Source organism: Carcharodon carcharias, chromosome 15 (genome assembly GCF_017639515.1).
Source record: "Carcharodon carcharias isolate sCarCar2 chromosome 15, sCarCar2.pri, whole genome shotgun sequence".
In the NCBI taxonomy this organism is placed as follows: Eukaryota; Metazoa; Chordata; class Chondrichthyes; order Lamniformes; family Lamnidae; genus Carcharodon; species Carcharodon carcharias.
The window spans coordinates 127102974-127120146 of record NC_054481.1 but is presented as its reverse complement, the minus strand read 5'-3'; the positions used below and the strand labels follow the sequence as shown (position 1 = coordinate 127120146).

Below are 17173 nucleotides of genomic sequence, written 5' to 3'. Positions count from 1 at the left end.
AGAGCCGGTCACTGCGATCAGATACAGTACTGAAGTTAATGGCCCCAGCCTCTCATATTATAGTATTTATGGCACAGAAACAGGCCATTTGGCACAACCAGTCCGTGTTTCTGCTCCATTAACATCGAGCCTCCTCCCACCCTTGTTCACCTAAATATCATCATAACCTTCTATTCCCTACCCCCTCAAATGCTTGTCTGGCTTCCTTTTAAATACATCGATACCATTCACCTCAACCACTCCCTATGGTTGCCAGTTCCACATTCTCCCCACTCTCCGAGTAAAGAAACCTATCGTCAATTTACCACTTGATTTCTTGGTGACTACGTTACACTGATGGCCTCTAGTGGCCGGTTCGGGGTGCGAAGGAAGGGGGTGGGGGGAGGTGGTGGTTGGAGAGAGGGGAGAGAGATTTGTGCGGTACACAGCCGATCACCTCTTTCTGATCGCTCCATAGTTTAAATGACTTCATCACTCTGTGCAAACATCACCAAAAACCGTCACCTGCTAGTGTATTAGTTAAGGTCCTTCACAATTCTATGGGCTCAGCTTTGAATCTGTGGAGATAGCGAAACATCCCCCTCAATCTAGAAGCTCATGGCAAGCCCAGGATATACTTGGTAAAGGGGGCCGAGGGATAAGGAGGAAGATTAACAGTCCTTCTGACTCTGTGGCAATCGCTATGTCACAGGATAAAACCTTTCCAATGTGCGTGACAGTGGAAGACAGGTGAAAGCGAGTTGGCCACTCGCTTTACACCACTCCCGAGTCCTGACTGTCCGTTTCCCATGGTCGCGCACATTTCAAAGCGCCCCCAAAATGGTGCGACTGGAATTGCAAAGAGACTGCAGCCTGTGCCCTGCACAAGCAGTGCTGTACTGTGGTGAGTAGCACACACACGCACAGAGTCACAACGGGAGGAATACAAGCTTAAAAGAGCCAGCTTTTGCTTTTTGCCTCTAGGTAAATGCATGGTGCTATCTCAGGAAATGCAGCTCATATACTTGGGAAATGAATATCCGAATATGGAACAAGGTATATTCAACTCGTGCCCGAGAAAGGTGAGACCTGTAGTTGCACATTGAGGGATTGGGGGAGGGGGGGTAACTTCTATTCGCCAGCCGCCTCAATACCACCCAAGGATTCGCCTGAAACCACACTGGAGTGGGAATGGGGGGGGGGGGGGGGGGGGGGGGGGGGGGAGGTGCCAGTCAATGGGTGAGCAGCATTCCCCCCCCACCACCATCTGAGGAAGGGGTATGAAGGTCAGGGGTCAGGTCATGTGCTGGATGCGAGACTCTAATGTGAAATTCAGCTATGAAGAGGTGTTGCTTGCTCTGCAGGAGCTCCGCATCATCGCAACAGGGATGTGAACAATTTCATCACGGGTCCTCGAAGGGGCTGCTGGAGGTTGAGGGGTGGGGGGGGGGGGTGGCGGCAGCTCCAAAAGAGAGACGCAACTTTTGTCTCGATGTTACATTTTTTGTGCGGCTAGAAGCGGCAGGAACGCACTCCAGGCGGTTCAGTGCTGGACTGGTTGGGGGTGGGGGGGTGTCACCCTCCTCGGGTTCAATTCTACTCCTCGCTCCCCCTGGAGGACCGACCGACTTGGCTTGGCACCAAAGGCTCAGCTGCCGTTTGAGTCAGACGGTGAACGCGGCGACCACTGAAGTGAGACGCCATCCAGCCTAGACCTCAGGCTGCCACATGAGGGATGGTCATGGTAACTTATTGCCGCTTTAGGGGACATGGGTCCAAACCACCCCCCCATCCCCTGGCGTGGGGTTGCATGGACATATCATTTAACACCTATTAACAACCTAATGTTGAGGCCACATGTCTCGGGGTATATACAGGCTGTACACGCAACTTTGACACAGTTATGCAAATGTGCCAAATTTTTAAAGTTTTTAAAATCGGAAAAAAAATACCCAACAAAGTTAATCTATACAAAGCATTTCAGAAGTCCTGGGGTATTAATTTTGTAAACATATTCCTTTAAGAGCAAATCGCTCAAGATTCTGTACTGCACAAAATGTGCCTCAAATAAAAACAAAAACATTCATCCTTATTTTTAAATATGCAAATATTAAATAAGCTTGATTTACACAAATAAGTTTGCATAAGAAGCAAAACAAAGGCACATTTAACTTCATCAAGGTGCATTTGTACTATCCCCACATCTAAACAAATAAGTGTGACTAACACAAGGCTACTTTGGTGGAAGGTAGGGCCATGGCAAAACCTGGTCTCAAAATGTTCCATATCCATAGTGGTTTTTGAAGATCTTTGGAAAGGTATCCCAAAACTACTACAGAATGGACTTTGGAACAAGTCCCCTTGCTTTGGTCCCTCACCAACACTCGTTGGGTAGTCAACAAACTTTCTTTTCCATTATCTCCTCAAGATGTTTTCTGCTGTTCATCAAAAGGAGCTGAAAGTTTTAACAGGGTGAATGTAGCCCCAACCGCGCCCCCCCAAAACCTTCTCATCACCCCCACCACCCCCCTCCCCCCCACCCCACCACCCCCACCGACTTCCCCTCTCCCCTTCCTGTCTTAATTCCCTTCCCTCCCCTCCCCCTCCCCTTCCAAAGCCGTCACTGCTCCTGAGCCTTGGAAATACTCTGTACCAACAGGACTTGCTCACTAGCTCTCACTATAGTGAAGCTATTAACGGGCGCTGCTGTTAAATATGGCTTTGCAGAAGTGAAAAGAGAACTGCCCCCAACATTTCTTGCCGTAGTTTTCTTGCGAATGGCTGGAAAGGGGAGGCCATTGATCTAAAAAATAACTCTGTTGATGAAATGGTGCCTATCAACAAGAAAGCTCATTAAATTAGTACCTTTCAGACATATTTTCATTTGATCACTTATAAATATAACCATATTTTCCTCTTTTGTGGTTAAAAACAGGAAGCTGGCACCGCCTATTTTGGAGAAACAACAATGTTCTTGGTGAGCGGCCCTCTCACTCACTCAGTCTTGGTTGTAGATACACATGGGGTTACAGCTATTGACTCTTCATTGAAGATCAAAACAGTGAAATGGCACCGGGTGCTTCATTCCTACCATTGTCGACCAACCTAATGACCCAACGGGGCTCGGATCGGCCCGGCCAGCTCTCAGTAACTATTAAGATGTCCCTTTGATTGAGGCTCGAATCCAGACAGGGGGGTGAGTTTTGGGATGCTTCACAGAAGCAGAGTGCCCCACCTCAGTGGCAGGGGAGCGGGCAGCGAGGGCACAGACCTTTGACCCTCGGCCCAAAACGGCAAGGACCGAGCGCAGGAAGACATTGGTGCTCGAAGCTCTGGAAATTCAGATCAGCTTGGCTGCCCTTTTGTCGAATAGGGGGAATCCCTGGCTGACAGCTGACTTGCTGCCGTCATAGGAAAAGATCGTACCAGCATTATTTTCAGATTGAATAGTTAGCGATGTGACCTTTACTTGCACTTTTCCCTATTCAAGTTAGTGGCTACAGACCTGTTGTCAGTCTTAATGAGCCTACTAGACAGCTAAACTAAAAGGCAAAGTCTGACACAATGACAGGACATGTTTAAGAGTGCAACAGGCCAGCAGAGAGAGGGCAGGAGGCCCCTGTACCTGGTCAATTAAAATGCATATTCAGTGCCAGTCTGTACCTAAGTCTCTGGAGTTGAAGGGAAGTGGTTGCAGACAGTGCAAGTAACTACATTGCACATGTAAACATCTTTCAAAGTTCATAAAATGTTGAGAAAGCTTGGTATTCTTCATAAACTTGCACATTGGCATTGGCTTGGCAATCACTTATTGACTTCATTGTAGATGTGGTTTGCCAACAGGTTATCAGTCACTTGGCAGCCTTATATTTCTGTTCTTTCAATTAAAGGCTTTAGAGAAAGAGTTCAGCTATGACCTATTGTCTTTGGCTACATTGTGAGCCATCCAATTCACTTTAGTCTTCCAGCTTTCTCGCAGTGCTTCGTCAAATTTCATCTTGAAGTGTTTAAGCGCCTCATCTTCTGTTTTTCCTAAAGCTAGTGAATCCTGTCAAACAAAATCCACGTTACAAAGTGAAAATCTGCAACTCAGCAATAACGACAGCATTAAATGCACGCGCAGTGACCACCTTCAGCTGGAGACCAAGGACTTCCTGGCCTCGCCCACCCCTGGGATCACCCCCTGTCCCACCAAAAGTCAACAGGCTTTTGGCTGATCCACTGCATTCCCCACGGCGGGTCCTGCCAGAGCAGAGCTGGAAAATCCCAGCCCATAACACAAAGCAACTCCTCCAACGCAGGGCAGCCAACTTCACGCACTTTTCCAGGTATCTTATTCTTACCCAAAGCTTACAGGATTACCTGCATAATATTAAACGTCCGAAGGAGAAACTGTTCTTTGAACATTAAGAAGCCTACCTCCTCGCCCCTTCTTTCAATTGGTTAAAATCAAAAATAATGTGGCAATCGCTGCCATTTCTAACCTCCTTTCATTCCCAGGTTGAGACAGTCTGCTGGTCATAAGGATTTGGCCTGTCAGCCGGTGGCTTAAGCAGGGAAACTTTGTGCTTCACCACTGGGCCAGTCCTGAACAGATCGCTCATCCTTAGCGTCTGACAAGCCAGACACTGAACTCCAGATTACAAGGGGAGCGACTCGTTGATGGACCTCATCTCCTCACGTCTGTGAAGAAACTTCCTACAGCTATACCAGGGTATTTATTGGTGAGGCCTAACCTGGAGAACTGCGTACAGATTTTGGCTCCTTACCCAAGGAAGGATGCAACTCCCTCAAAACAATATATTCCATACGAGATTCTGACAGGTTTAGTTAAGGTAGACAAAGAAAAGCTGTTTCCATTAGCTGATGGTGCAAGGATGGGAAGACAGAGATTTAATGTTTTGGGCAAGAGATGCAGGGAGGCTATGAGGAAGAACTATTTTACACAGTGACTGGTAATGAGCTAGAACACTCTGCCTATGAGGAAGTGTAGATGATCAATCATTTCAAAAGGAATTTTTTGAATTAATTCATGGGGTGTGGGCTTTGCTGGCTGGACAGTCACATTCACAATGAGTTTCTTTCAGCTCTGGGTCCTTGCAGACAGCGGCTTGAGGCTTAGAGGCTGGAAGCCCGTCCCTAATTGCCCTTGAGAAGGTGGTGGTGAGCTGCCTTCTTGAACTGCTGCAGTCCATCTGGTGTAGGTACACCCACAGTGCTGTTAGGGAGGGAGTTCCAGGATTTTGACCCAGCAACAGTGAAGAAACGACGATATATTTCCAAGTCAGGATGGTGAGTGGCTTGGAGGGGAACTTTCGGGTGGCAGTATTCCCATGTATCTGCTGCCTTTGTCCTTCTGGATGGTACTGGTTGTGTGTTTGGAAGATGCTGCCTAAGGAGATTTGGTGAATTCCCGCAGTGCATCTTGTAATCATACACACTGCTGCCACTGTGTGTCGGTGGTGGAGGAAGTGGATGTTGAAGGTGGTGGATGTGGTGCCAATCAAGCGGGCTGCTTTGTCCTGGATGGTGTCAAGCTTCTAGAGTGTTATTGGAGCTGCACTCATTCAGGCAAGAGGAGAGTATTGTCAAGAAGATATAATATCTATAGTGTTATTGGAAATTATTTTAAAACAGAGTTCTAGGGCTGTGTGTGTGTGTGTGTGTGTTTCTTAATTGGATTAAAGCCGCCTGGTCCAGAGGCTTTGATGTATAGCAAAGAAGTAGGTTTGAAATGTTAATTAGGTAAACATAGGCAAGTTAGAATGTGAAATGTAAAGGGGGAAATTTGCACTTTAAAATAAACCATTCTAAAGAATGGGTGAAATATTACACCTAGCCAGAAGAAGCCAAAGTCTATTTTTACTTAGTTCTGTTGAAGAGTCATACGGACTTGAAACATTAACTGTATTCCTCTCTGCAGATGCTGCCAGACCTACTGAGTTTCTTCAGGTATTTTTATTTTTGTTTTGGATTTCCAGCATCCGCAGTTTTTTGCTTTTAAGCCAAATAATGTGTTATTTTTTTCCAAAGCTTATTAATAACATTGGTGCTATGAAATGGTTTTATTGTTAGAAGGAACAAAGTTCAAAAAACCTGGTGATACAATGCGAATTTGCATTCAAAGAGGAAAATATGAATAAAGGGAGAGAAGGCTGTTGGTAAAAGGAGAGGGACTCGAAGATCTAAAGCTTCCAGCCTCTAAGCCTCAAGCCGCTGTCTGCACGGACCCAGAGCTGAAAGAAACTCATTGTGAATGTGACTGTCCAGAGTGTGCTTTGTCAGGGCTCTGTTTAAATCTATGTGTTTTACTTTTGCCTTAACAGAGGTGTAACTGGAAGTCAGATTAATTAGGGGATTTTTAGAAGTTATTATAGTAGTACTTTGTGGAAATATGTATGTGCTTACAATCTTTCAATTAATAAATGTTTAATTTAGTTTTATGAAAACCTCTTGAGACTCGGTGGTCTTTTATAACTGAATTCAAGCCTGCATCTTGAAACATAAAGTTGAAAAAAATTGGTCATGACAGTTGTTTCAAGTTCCCTCTAGGATTTGAACAGCTCAGCATTTACCATCAGCTGTGTCATAATATTATTCCATCACACTCCTGACTTGTGCCTTGTTGGTGACGGATAGGCTTTGGGGAGTCAGGAGATGAGAAACTTACCACAGGACATCTAACCTCTGACTGCTCTCAAAGCCACAGCATTTATATGGCTAGGGCAGTTCAGTTTTTGATCAATGGTTACCCCTAGGTTGTTGATAGTGGGGGTTTCAGTGATGGTAATGCCACTGAATGTCAAGGGGTGATGGTTAGATTCTCTCCTGTTGGAGATGGTCATTATCTGGCACTTGTTACTTGCCACTTGTCAGCCCAAGCCTGGATATTGTCCAGGTCTTGCTGCATTTGAACATAGGGAGCTTCAGTATCTGAGGATTCATAAATGGTGAACATTGTGCAGTCATCAGTGAACATTTCCTCTTCTGGCCTTATGATGGAAGAAAGCTCATTGTGGAAGCAGCTGAAGATGGTTGGGCCTAGGACACTACCCTGAGGAACTCCTGCAGTGAAGTCCTGGAACTGAGATGATTGATCTCCAACAACCATAGCCATCTTCCTTTGTGCTAGGCATGACTCCAACCAGTTTTGCTAGGGCTCCTTGATGCCACACTCGGTCAAATGCGGCCTTGATGTCAAGGGCAGTCACTCTCACCTCACCTCTGGAGTTCAGCTCTTTTGCCCATGTTTGAGCCAAGGCTGTAATGAGGTCAGGAGCTGAGTAGCCCTGGCAGAACCCAAACTGGGCGTCAGTGACTAGGTTATTGCTAAGCAAGCGCCACTTGATAGCAATGTTGTAGGCCCCTTCTATTACTTTACTGATGACGGAGAGTAGACTGATGGGGTGGTAATTGGCCGGGTTGGATTTGTTCTGCTTTGTGTGTACAGGACATACCTGGGCAATTTTCCACATAGCCGGGTAGATACCAGTGTTGTAGCTGTACTGGAACAGCTTGACTAGGGGCGCGACAAGTTCTGGAGCACAAGTCTTCAGTACTATTGCCGGAATATTTTCAGGCCCCATAGCCTTTGCAGTATCCAGTGCCTTCTGCCATCTCTTGATAACACATGGAGAAAATTGAATTGGCTGAAAACTGGCATCTATGATGCTGGGGACCTCTGGAGAATTGGATGCATACTTTAGGGAAATAAACTTGCAGAGTTGCGGGGAATAGGAATGATTGGATTACTCTACAGACAATCAGGTGTACTTGATGGGCCGAATAGCCTCCTTCTGTGTCGTTCTGACTCTATGACAAGTCATCAGAGGGCTGTCAGCCGGTGTGAAAATGTACCCAGCTATAGTCAGCATCTGGAGGGGCTAAATGGAAAAGAGGCCAAGGAGGGGGTGTGGGCAAGTTAGAGAATTCAAGATTATATGAGAGTTTTTTTTTGCAGAAAGTGAAGCTCAAGAATGTTACTATACAAATTCTCAAACATTCACAGAGGGATTTGAACTCTCATTTCTAGACTGTTAAACCAGGCCCTATATTACTAGCTCAGTAACATATCCCTTTCTAACAGAGTGTGACCCTCTCCTTACAAGATGAGGTCACGCGAGCAGTTCTAAGTTACAATGTCAAATCTGATCATAATATTTATTCCTGCGGTTCGAATCAGACTATTTAAAATGGTTGCAATCTGGAGTGTTGTTGATGTCAGAGAATGGGGCAGGAGGCTGACTGCCTTGAAACTGCACATACAGCTTTGCACGTGCACCATTCTGCTGGGAGATTCTGGTTGTATTTCAGGGTTTTTTAATTAAGTTCGCCCCGGGCATCGTGTCAGAGCTGAGGCAGACATTACCAATTTTGCTCACCTTGAGATACTGGATATCTTTGGAGCAGCTGAGCTCTGGGAGTCCAGCAGCTTGCATCAGTGCAAAGAGGTTAATGAAGAGAGGACAGTGCTTTCGGAGAATCATGTAGGCTTGTTCACAATATTTCCGGAACCTTTTCAGGATGGCGACAGGAAAGGAATGGAAACAGAAGGAAAAACTCCTTGTGAATTCCAAGAATTTTTAGCAGTGCTCACACATAAACTGGACACATCCATTTACTGTAAAAATAAACTTCTCTAGAAAGAATTTTTAAATCGATGAAGCTTCGTTTGAGGAAGGTTATGCATTAATCTCAGTTTCAAATTATTAATATTGGATTTGTATAGCATGGAACCGAACTATTAACCACTCAATATTGAAATTTAACACAAGGAAACAAAACCTACATTTTTAAATTCACTACAGAATAAACTAAAGTTATTGGTGACCTTCACAAATCTTACAAGTTATCACTGCAAGGGGTCAAATAGAGTGATGAAATAATGAACAAACCTTTTAACAAAATGAAGCACAATCCAATTACAGTAATTCCACATCTGGATGGTTTAGTTACAACATGACGAGAGATGGTGGTGTGGTAGTATGTCACTGGACTGATCATCCCGGAGTCCAGGTAATGCTCTGGGGACAAGGGTTCAAATCCCACCACAACAGCCGGTGGAATTTAAATTCATCTAATAAGATCTTGAATTGAAAGCTAGTCTCAGTAATGGCGACCGTGAAACTAACATCGATTGTCATAAAAACCCACCTGGTTCACTAACTTAGGGAAGGAAATCTGCCGTCCTTATCCGGTCTGGCCTACATGTGACTCCAGACCCACAGCAATGTGGTTGACTCTTAAGTGACCTCTGAAATGGCCTAGCAAGCCACTCAGATCGTAAGCTATTAGGGATGGGCAACAAATACTGGCCTCACTAGTGACATCTACATCCCATGAAAGAATAAATTATCCACATTAAACTTCAGCTGATACTACACAAGAACTCCCAGGGTTAGGAAAAGGCCGGTCAACCCACAATTCCAACCCAACCCAATTTAGGTTGAAGCCATCAAGGTTTACGCAACATCCCATTTGCATACTTGTTTGTCCACCACACTACAGGAAGCTCCTGTCACGACTATCCAGTCCTACCGTCAGGACTCTATTTTCAAGACGTTCTCTTTGTGAAAGATCAAATTTGGTTTGAAATAACAAGGTTGGAACTTCCACTCAGAGACACTGAGGTCTAAAAGCTTAACACGTTCCCTGCACGCACAAAGTTTACACACGTGCATTTACCCGTCTATGGAGTGGAATGGCCAACCACAATGGAAAGACGCTGGTTTCAATTAACAAAAAGGGGAAAGGAAGTGACCTCCCCTTACCCAAAACTAGGGAGAGGGTGCACTAGGGAGGGGAGTGTGATTGGGTGGAAATCCCACCATGGTTTGAAAAACGATAAGAAAGTTGCTGACAATGTATTCACCCCTCCCACCAGCTGCTGGGACTTCAACCCCCAGCCCTTCCTTCCAAACACTGGAGTGTTACACCCTCTCCACAGCTCCAACCCCCTTCAAGATACTGATCTAATTCAATGAAATTCAGAAGGAGCTCAAAGCATTTCCTGTTTTCAAAACAAAAATATGTGTCCCTCATCAAAAAAAGTTAAAATCTCTTATGAGGAACTTTTTCTTCCCCATCGCTGCTATTTTGGTTTAAAATTGAAGGTTGATCTCACATAGGGAAACTCCAAGAGATTTTCTAAAACACAATTATATTGCCATGAGCTTGTTTGTTTGCGGTGTGATTAAAATGATACCTGCTGTCACCAGGCATGATATCTCACAGCGTAAGGCGTGTGGGGTTTAACTCTGCAGTGGCTATGCTCAGGAGATTATTGTGAATGAGCTGACCACCTGCTTCACTCCATGGGAGGGGAATACTGGAGGAAGAGAGAGAGAGAGAGAGAGAGCGAGAGAGCAAGAGTGAGAGAGAGAGAGAGAGACAAAGGGCAGAATTAAAAGCAAAACAGTGCATGGTGTACGTGGACGGGAGCATTGAGGAGAATTTTTAGACCTATCTCAGTGATGAAGTCGATAAGGATATCACATACTCATTTATCACCAAATGCCCACTTCCAGAGCCGTGATAAGCATCGATCTGAAGGGATGGGGGTTCGAGCTTTATATTTAAATTTAAATCAAAACTCTGGTGGACTTTAAAGGGGTCACTTGATACACAGAATGACATTTTGCAGTTCAGAAACTGGTCAAGTGACCCCACAGGTCCATACTCATGTTTGTGATCTATACAAACCTCCTCCCCACCTGCTTGACCCAACCCTAACAGCACATGCTGCTATTTCTTTCTCCTTCGTGTGTTTATCTAACTTCCTCTCCACACCCATCTCTGCTATTCACCTCAACCGCTCCATTTGGTAGCAGGTTCCACATTCTAGCCACACTCTGGTTTCTCTTGAGTTCCCATGGGATTTATTAGTAACTATCTTATATTTATTAGCCCTGATATTAGACTTCCTCACAAGTGAAAACATCTTCTCGATGTCTACCCTATCAGAAATTTCAAAGAATTGTTATGGTGCGGAAGGAGGCCATTCAGCCCATCGTGTCTGCACTGGCTCTCCAAATGAGTACCCGGTGCCATTCTCTTGCTTTCTCCTTGTATCCCTGCACATTGTTTCTATTTAACTAATCATCTAATACCTTCTTGAATGCCTTGATTGAACCTGCCTCCACCACACTTCCAGGCAGCACATTCGATTCGAACCCCTTCATAACTTTGAAGACGTCAGTTAGATCACACCCTCAGCCTCCTCAGAGCTCCAGCTCCAGAGTTTCTTTATTTATTTATCCATTCACGGGCTGTGGCCTTCGCTGGCTGGGCCCAGCATTTATTGCCCATCCCTAGTTGCCCTTGAGAAGGTGGTGGTGAGCTGCCTTCTTGAGCCGCTGCAGTCCCTGTGGTGTAGGTACACCCACAGTGCTGTTAGGGAGGGAGTTCCAGGATTTTGACCCAGCGACAGTGAAGGAACAGCGATATACTGGGGGGGCAAACTTCCAGGTGGTGGTGTTCCCATCCAACTGCTGCCCTTGTCCTTCTAGATGGTAGTGGTCGTGAACTTGGAAGGTGCTGTCTAAGGAGCCTTGGTGAATTCCTGCAGTGCATCTTGTGGGTGGTACACACTGCTGCCACTGTGCGTTGGCAGTAAAGGCAGTGAATGTTTATGTATGTGGTGCCAATCAAGAGGGCCGCTTTGTCCTGGACAGCGTCCAGCTTCTTGAGTGTTGTGGGAGCTGCACTCATCCAGGCAAGTGGAGAGTATTCCATCACACTCCTGACTTGTGCCTTGTTTTTGGTGGACAGGCACTGGGGAGTCAGGAAGTGAGTTACTCGTCACAGGTTCCTAGACTCTGACCTGCTCTTGTAGTCACAGTACTTATATGTCCAGTTCAGTTTCTGGTCAATGGTAACCCCCAGGATGTTGATAGTGGGGGATTCAGTGATGGAAATGCCATTAACATCAAGGGGCGATGGTTAGATTCTCTCTTGTTGGAGATGGTCTTTGCCTGGCACTTATGGCGTGAATGTTACTTGCCACTTATCAGCCCAAGTCTGGATATTGTCCAGGTCTTGCTGCATTTGGACATGGACTGCATCAGTATCTGAGGAGTCGTGAATGGTGCTGAACGTCGTGCAATCATCAGCGAACATCCCCACTTCTGACCTTATGGAAGGAAGATCATTGATGAAGCAGCTGAAGATGGCTGGGCCGAGGACACTACCCTGAGGAACTCCTACAGTGATGTCCTGGAGCTGAGATGACTGACATCCAAACAACCACAACCATCTTCTTTTGTGCTAGGTATGACTCAACCAGCAAAGAGTTTTCCCCCGATTCCCATTGACTCCAGTTTTGCTAGGGCCCTCCTTGCTGCCACACTCAATCAATTGCTGCCTTGATGTCAAAGGCATCTCACCTCACTTCAGGAGTTCAGCTCTTTTGTCCATATTTGAACCAAGGCTGTAATGAGGTCAGGAGCTGAGTGGCCCTGGCAGAACCCAAACTGAGCGTCAGTGAGCAGGTTATCGCTAAGCAAGTGCCACTTGATAGCACTGTTGAAGGCCCCTTCCATTACTTTACTGATGATCGAGAGTAGACTGATGGGGTGGTAATTGGCCGGGTTGGATTTGTCCTGCTTTGTGTGTACAAGACATATCTGGGCAATTTTCCACATTGACAGGTGGATGCTAGTGTCTGTACTGGAACAGCTTGGCTAGGGGCACAGCAAGTTCTGGAGCACAAGTCATCAGTACTATTGCTGGAATATTGCCAGGCCTCATAGCCTTTGCAGTATCCAGTGCCTTCACCTGTTTCTTGATATCATGTGGAGTGAATCTAATTGGCTGAGGACTGAAATCTGTGATGCTGGGGACCTCCGGAGGAGGCCGAGATGGATTATCTACTCAGCACTTCTGGTTGAAGTTTGCTCCAGCCTTTTCTTTTGCACTGATGTTCTGGGCTCCTCCATCGTTGAGGATGGGGATAATTGTGGTGCCTCCTCCTCCAGTGAGTTGTTTAATTATCCACCACCATTGATGACTGGATGTGGCAGGACTGCAGGGCTTAGATATGATCCGTTGGTTGTGGGATCGCTTAGCTCTGTCTATCACTTGCTGCGTATGCTGTTTGGCATGCAAGTAGTCCTGTGTTATAGCTTCATCAGGTTGACACCTCACTTTTAGGTATGCCTGGTGCTGTTCCTGACATGCCCTTCATCTCTTCACTGGACCAGGGTTGATCCAACTTGATAGCAATGGTAGAGTGGGGGATATGCTGGGCCATGAGATTATACACTGTGTTCGAGTACAATTCTGCTGCTGATGGCCCTCAGCACCTCATGGATGCCCAGTCTTGAGTTCAACATCTATCAATAAGGTCAATCATGTTTTTCCCTCTTGGTGGTTCCCTCACCACCTGACCCAGACCCAGCCTAGCTGCTATGTCATTTAGGACTCGGCCAGCTCGGTTAGTAGTGGTGCTACCGAGCCACATTTGATGGATGTTGAAGTCCCCCAACCCTCGGTGCTTCCTCCAAGTGATGTTCGACATGGAGGAGCACTGATTCAGCAGCTGAGGGAGGGCAGTACGTGGAGGTTTCCTTGCCGGTGTTTGACCTGATGCCATGAGACTTCATGGGGTCCGGAGTCGATGTTGAAGACTCCTAGGGCAACTCCCTCCCTGCTGTATACCACTGTGTCACCACCTCTGCTGGGTCTGTCCTGTCCCACCCACCAGCAGGAATGGGTAATGTCTGGGACATTATTTATAACATTGATGACAACTCTCCCAATTTTGGGACTAGCGCACAGATATTAGTAAGGAGGGCTTTGCAGGGACGACAGGGCTGAGTTTGCCTTTCCAGTGCCTAGGTCAATGCCGGAGGTTTCATTCCTTTTTTGAGGCTTTGTAGTGGTTTGATACAACTGAGTGGCTTGCTAGTCCATTTCTGTGGGTCTAGAGTCAGTAAGGGTGGCAGATTTCCTTCCCTAAAGGACATTAATGAACTAGACGGGTTTTTACAACAATCGACAACGTTCCAGATTCTTTATTGAATTCAAATTCCACCATCTGCTGTGGTGAGATTTGAACCTGGGTCCCCAGAGCATTACCCTGGGTCTCTGGATTACTACTCCAGTGACAATACCACTACACCATCGCCTTCCCTGCTACTGGTGCGGAGCTTCCCCGCCTATGCTCTCATATCAGAAACTCAGGCACATGGCTCCATGGTTTCTGTCCATCCACACAGGTTAATATAAGAGACTGGAAACTTGCGCTGCTTACCTTTCAAACTTCTCGCTGTTGTTGGTCTTTCCTTGCTGTATCACGTGAACAAAGTCGTGCGTTAAAATGAATGGCACCCGCTCTCTGTTGATCCCAAACTTGCTCTTAAAGTTTCCAAGGAAGTGTCCGAAATCAATGTGGAAGAGCTGTGGGTGACAAAGGATGGAAAAAAGCATTCTTTTACATGAGAAAGATATCCTGGAATAAAATTAAAGGATATCGAATGGCTACAATGATCATAGAAGATCATCTAGTGAGGACGTGGTGATTGTAAGAGCATTATCTTGCAATTCAGATTGGTCCTACTAGGGGATAGAGTGAGGCTGGTTCAGGTAGCTGCTTCAGTTTGAGCAACTGAACATGAAGGAGCATTTCCTCTGTCTGCTAATAGTAGCAAAATTGTCAATGCTTTGGGCAGGAGACCCATCTAGTCGACCCTTTCAAACCTCGCATCTGTTTCCTTATCGAACTCTTGAACCGATATCCCTGTATCCCCTGTCCTAAGAGAAATTCAGCCATCCTGTTCTTGTTACTATTCCACCGCCCCACTGGTAAGAAAGAGTAAACTTGCATTTGTAAAACATCTTTCTCATCCTCAGGATGTCCCAGACCAGTCCACTACCCATTCATATTTGAAGAGAAAGTCAATGCTTTCTCGTGGGCAAACAACAAAGACAATTTGTACAAAAAAGGCTCCAAAAATAGCAAAATACGGTAAAAAGTTCAGTTAATCTGTTTTGATGGTGGTGAATAGACAAGAGAACTCCCTGCTTTCTATGCGTAGTGTATGGGACCTTTTACATCGCCCCCCACACCCCCTAAGCTGTTGAAGGTATCATCTGAAAGACAGCACCTCTGACAATGCAGCAGTCCCACAGTGTTACACTGCGGCATCAGCCCAGACTATGTACTCTGGTTGTGAAGGAAGACTTGATCCACAACCTGCTGATTTCAAGGTAAGAATGACATTAATGGAGCCACAGCCTCACACTCAAATCAGTCTCACAGTTAGACCACCAGCTTCGGGCTGAGGGGGGTGGTGGGGAAGAGCGTACAAAGGGCTAGAGTGAGGGGTTGTTAGGTAAGGGGTAGGCTACACCTACTCTAGAAAAGGAAATTTATCTCCACATTTTTGCAATAAGGGTGAGTGCCTCAATAAGACGTAACTCATCACTGGTGCTGCGCTTTGGCCACTGGGCTGTGCAAAGTTAAGTGACTTCAGGCAGGGTAGATGTAGAGACAATTCTATTGGATCCATGATTCCTGGGATGGGACAGGGAGGGAAGTTAGCTACACTTCCTACTTCCAACCCAGCAGCCCCTGTTGGGAATTCCACACCTTGCATCTTTTGTAATCCAAGTGATCCTAATTTTCTTGAATCCCCTCCTACCTGTCCATTTTCCCTGATCATAATATTGTCACTGTGCCGATCCCCAATTCCGAGCACATAGGTAGCTACACAGTAGCCAGCACACGAGAGGGTGAACTCCTCAATGGCTCGATCCAGTGCATCCCTGCAAAGGGGAAGAGAAAAGCAATTTTATACACCGACGGAAATCATTTCACAATTCCCCGCAGCCATGGGTTCCAAATGAATAGCGCCTCCTGTCTGTTGCCCGCTCTGCTGGTGCAACGATTACCTTGTGACACGGCTGTTGCACTTCAAGAAGGGAAGCAAAACTGTGGCTGAAAAATTAGATTTCTAGTGCAAGACACCAGCTGATGAAAAGATATCGAAACAAGGTCATTGACTGTAACCACATGGAAGCAAAGAGTTACAGATTTATGTTTAGTGGTGGCGGTGATGATGCCATGTGAGCTCCCTGCTTCACATTGTGTAGACTCAATAGTTTGATGTCCCACCTGAAAGACAACACCCCTGACACTGCGGCACTCCCTCAGTATTACGCTACGGATCACGTGCTTAAGTCCTGCACCACAGACCTTTGAGCGATGTGGATGACAGAAATAAGAATGGGGAACGAAAACATCTGGCACCCACATAATAGCTCGGACACTGGTTAAAATAGGCAGCCTTATGATCAATTCTGACAGATTTTAAAACTCTGCTTGATTTCGATAGTGGGATGTCTATTTCTAAACCAAAATGACTGAGGCTTGGCTTGTGAAACATCCAAGAATTTATGATCCGTTTCTGATCGGCTTCACTCTTACTGATCACAGGTTTTTCTCCTGATGCTTCCAAAATGTGAACAGGTCTGTGAAGCTGGCTCTTCACAGGGAGGGGGAGGAGAAGCCTGGCAGCCCGCTGGAGGGCAAATCTGAGACAATGAGGGAGGGGGCAAGGAGCCAGATAACAATTGAGGCCCGGTACTGAAGAAGCCTGGGAGCTAGGACTGGGGCTCGGGTATTCAGGAGGGGGAAGGGTAGCACAGACACATCACTGAGTAAACACATCCAGGCAGGATGACAATATGATTATGTGTTGAGAGCTGATTCTGTGCTGGCCGTACCATGTGGTTAAGGTAGACCAATTACCGACATGGGAGACAAGAAAGACTTGCATTTCTATTGCACCTTTCACAACCACCAGATGTTTCAAAGTGCTTTACAGCTGAAGAAGTACTTCTGAAATGTAGTCACTGTTGTAATGTAGGAAACTCAGCAGCCAGTTTACACACAATAAGCTCCTGCAAACAGCAACGTTATAGTGACCAGTTAGTCAGTTTTCTGTGATGTTGATTGAGGGGTAAACATTGGCTCAGGACACCGGGGATGACTCCCCTGCTCTTCTTCAAAGTAGCGCCTTGGGATCCTTAACATCCACCTGAGCAGGCAGATAGGGGTTTAAAGCCTCGTCTGAAAGTCAGCACCTCCAACAGTGCAGCACGCCCTCAGTACTGCACTGGAGTGTCAGCCTTGACTTCTGTGCTCAAGTCCTGGAGTGGGGCTTGAACCTGGAACCTTGTGGTTCAGAGGCAA

General features: G+C 46.1%; 1 protein-coding gene across 7 annotated transcripts in view; it reads right to left on the bottom strand.

The window, feature by feature from the left end:
• Positions 1 to 3421: 3421 nt before the first annotated feature.
• The window catches only part of pik3cd (phosphatidylinositol-4,5-bisphosphate 3-kinase, catalytic subunit delta), a 199609-nt gene continuing 185857 nt past the window's right edge, over positions 3422 to 17173 (bottom strand). For all 7 annotated transcript variants that reach the window (XM_041206088.1, XM_041206084.1, XM_041206083.1 and 4 more), the window contains 4 exons: positions 15621 to 15744; positions 14231 to 14376; positions 8361 to 8493; positions 3422 to 4027 (listed from right to left, as the gene is read on the bottom strand). In XM_041206088.1, the coding sequence (XP_041062022.1) occupies positions 3890 to 4027; positions 8361 to 8493; positions 14231 to 14376; positions 15621 to 15744 (541 nt within the window). In that variant the 3' untranslated portion in view covers positions 3422 to 3889. The remainder of the gene's footprint in view (positions 4028 to 8360; positions 8494 to 14230; positions 14377 to 15620; positions 15745 to 17173) is intronic.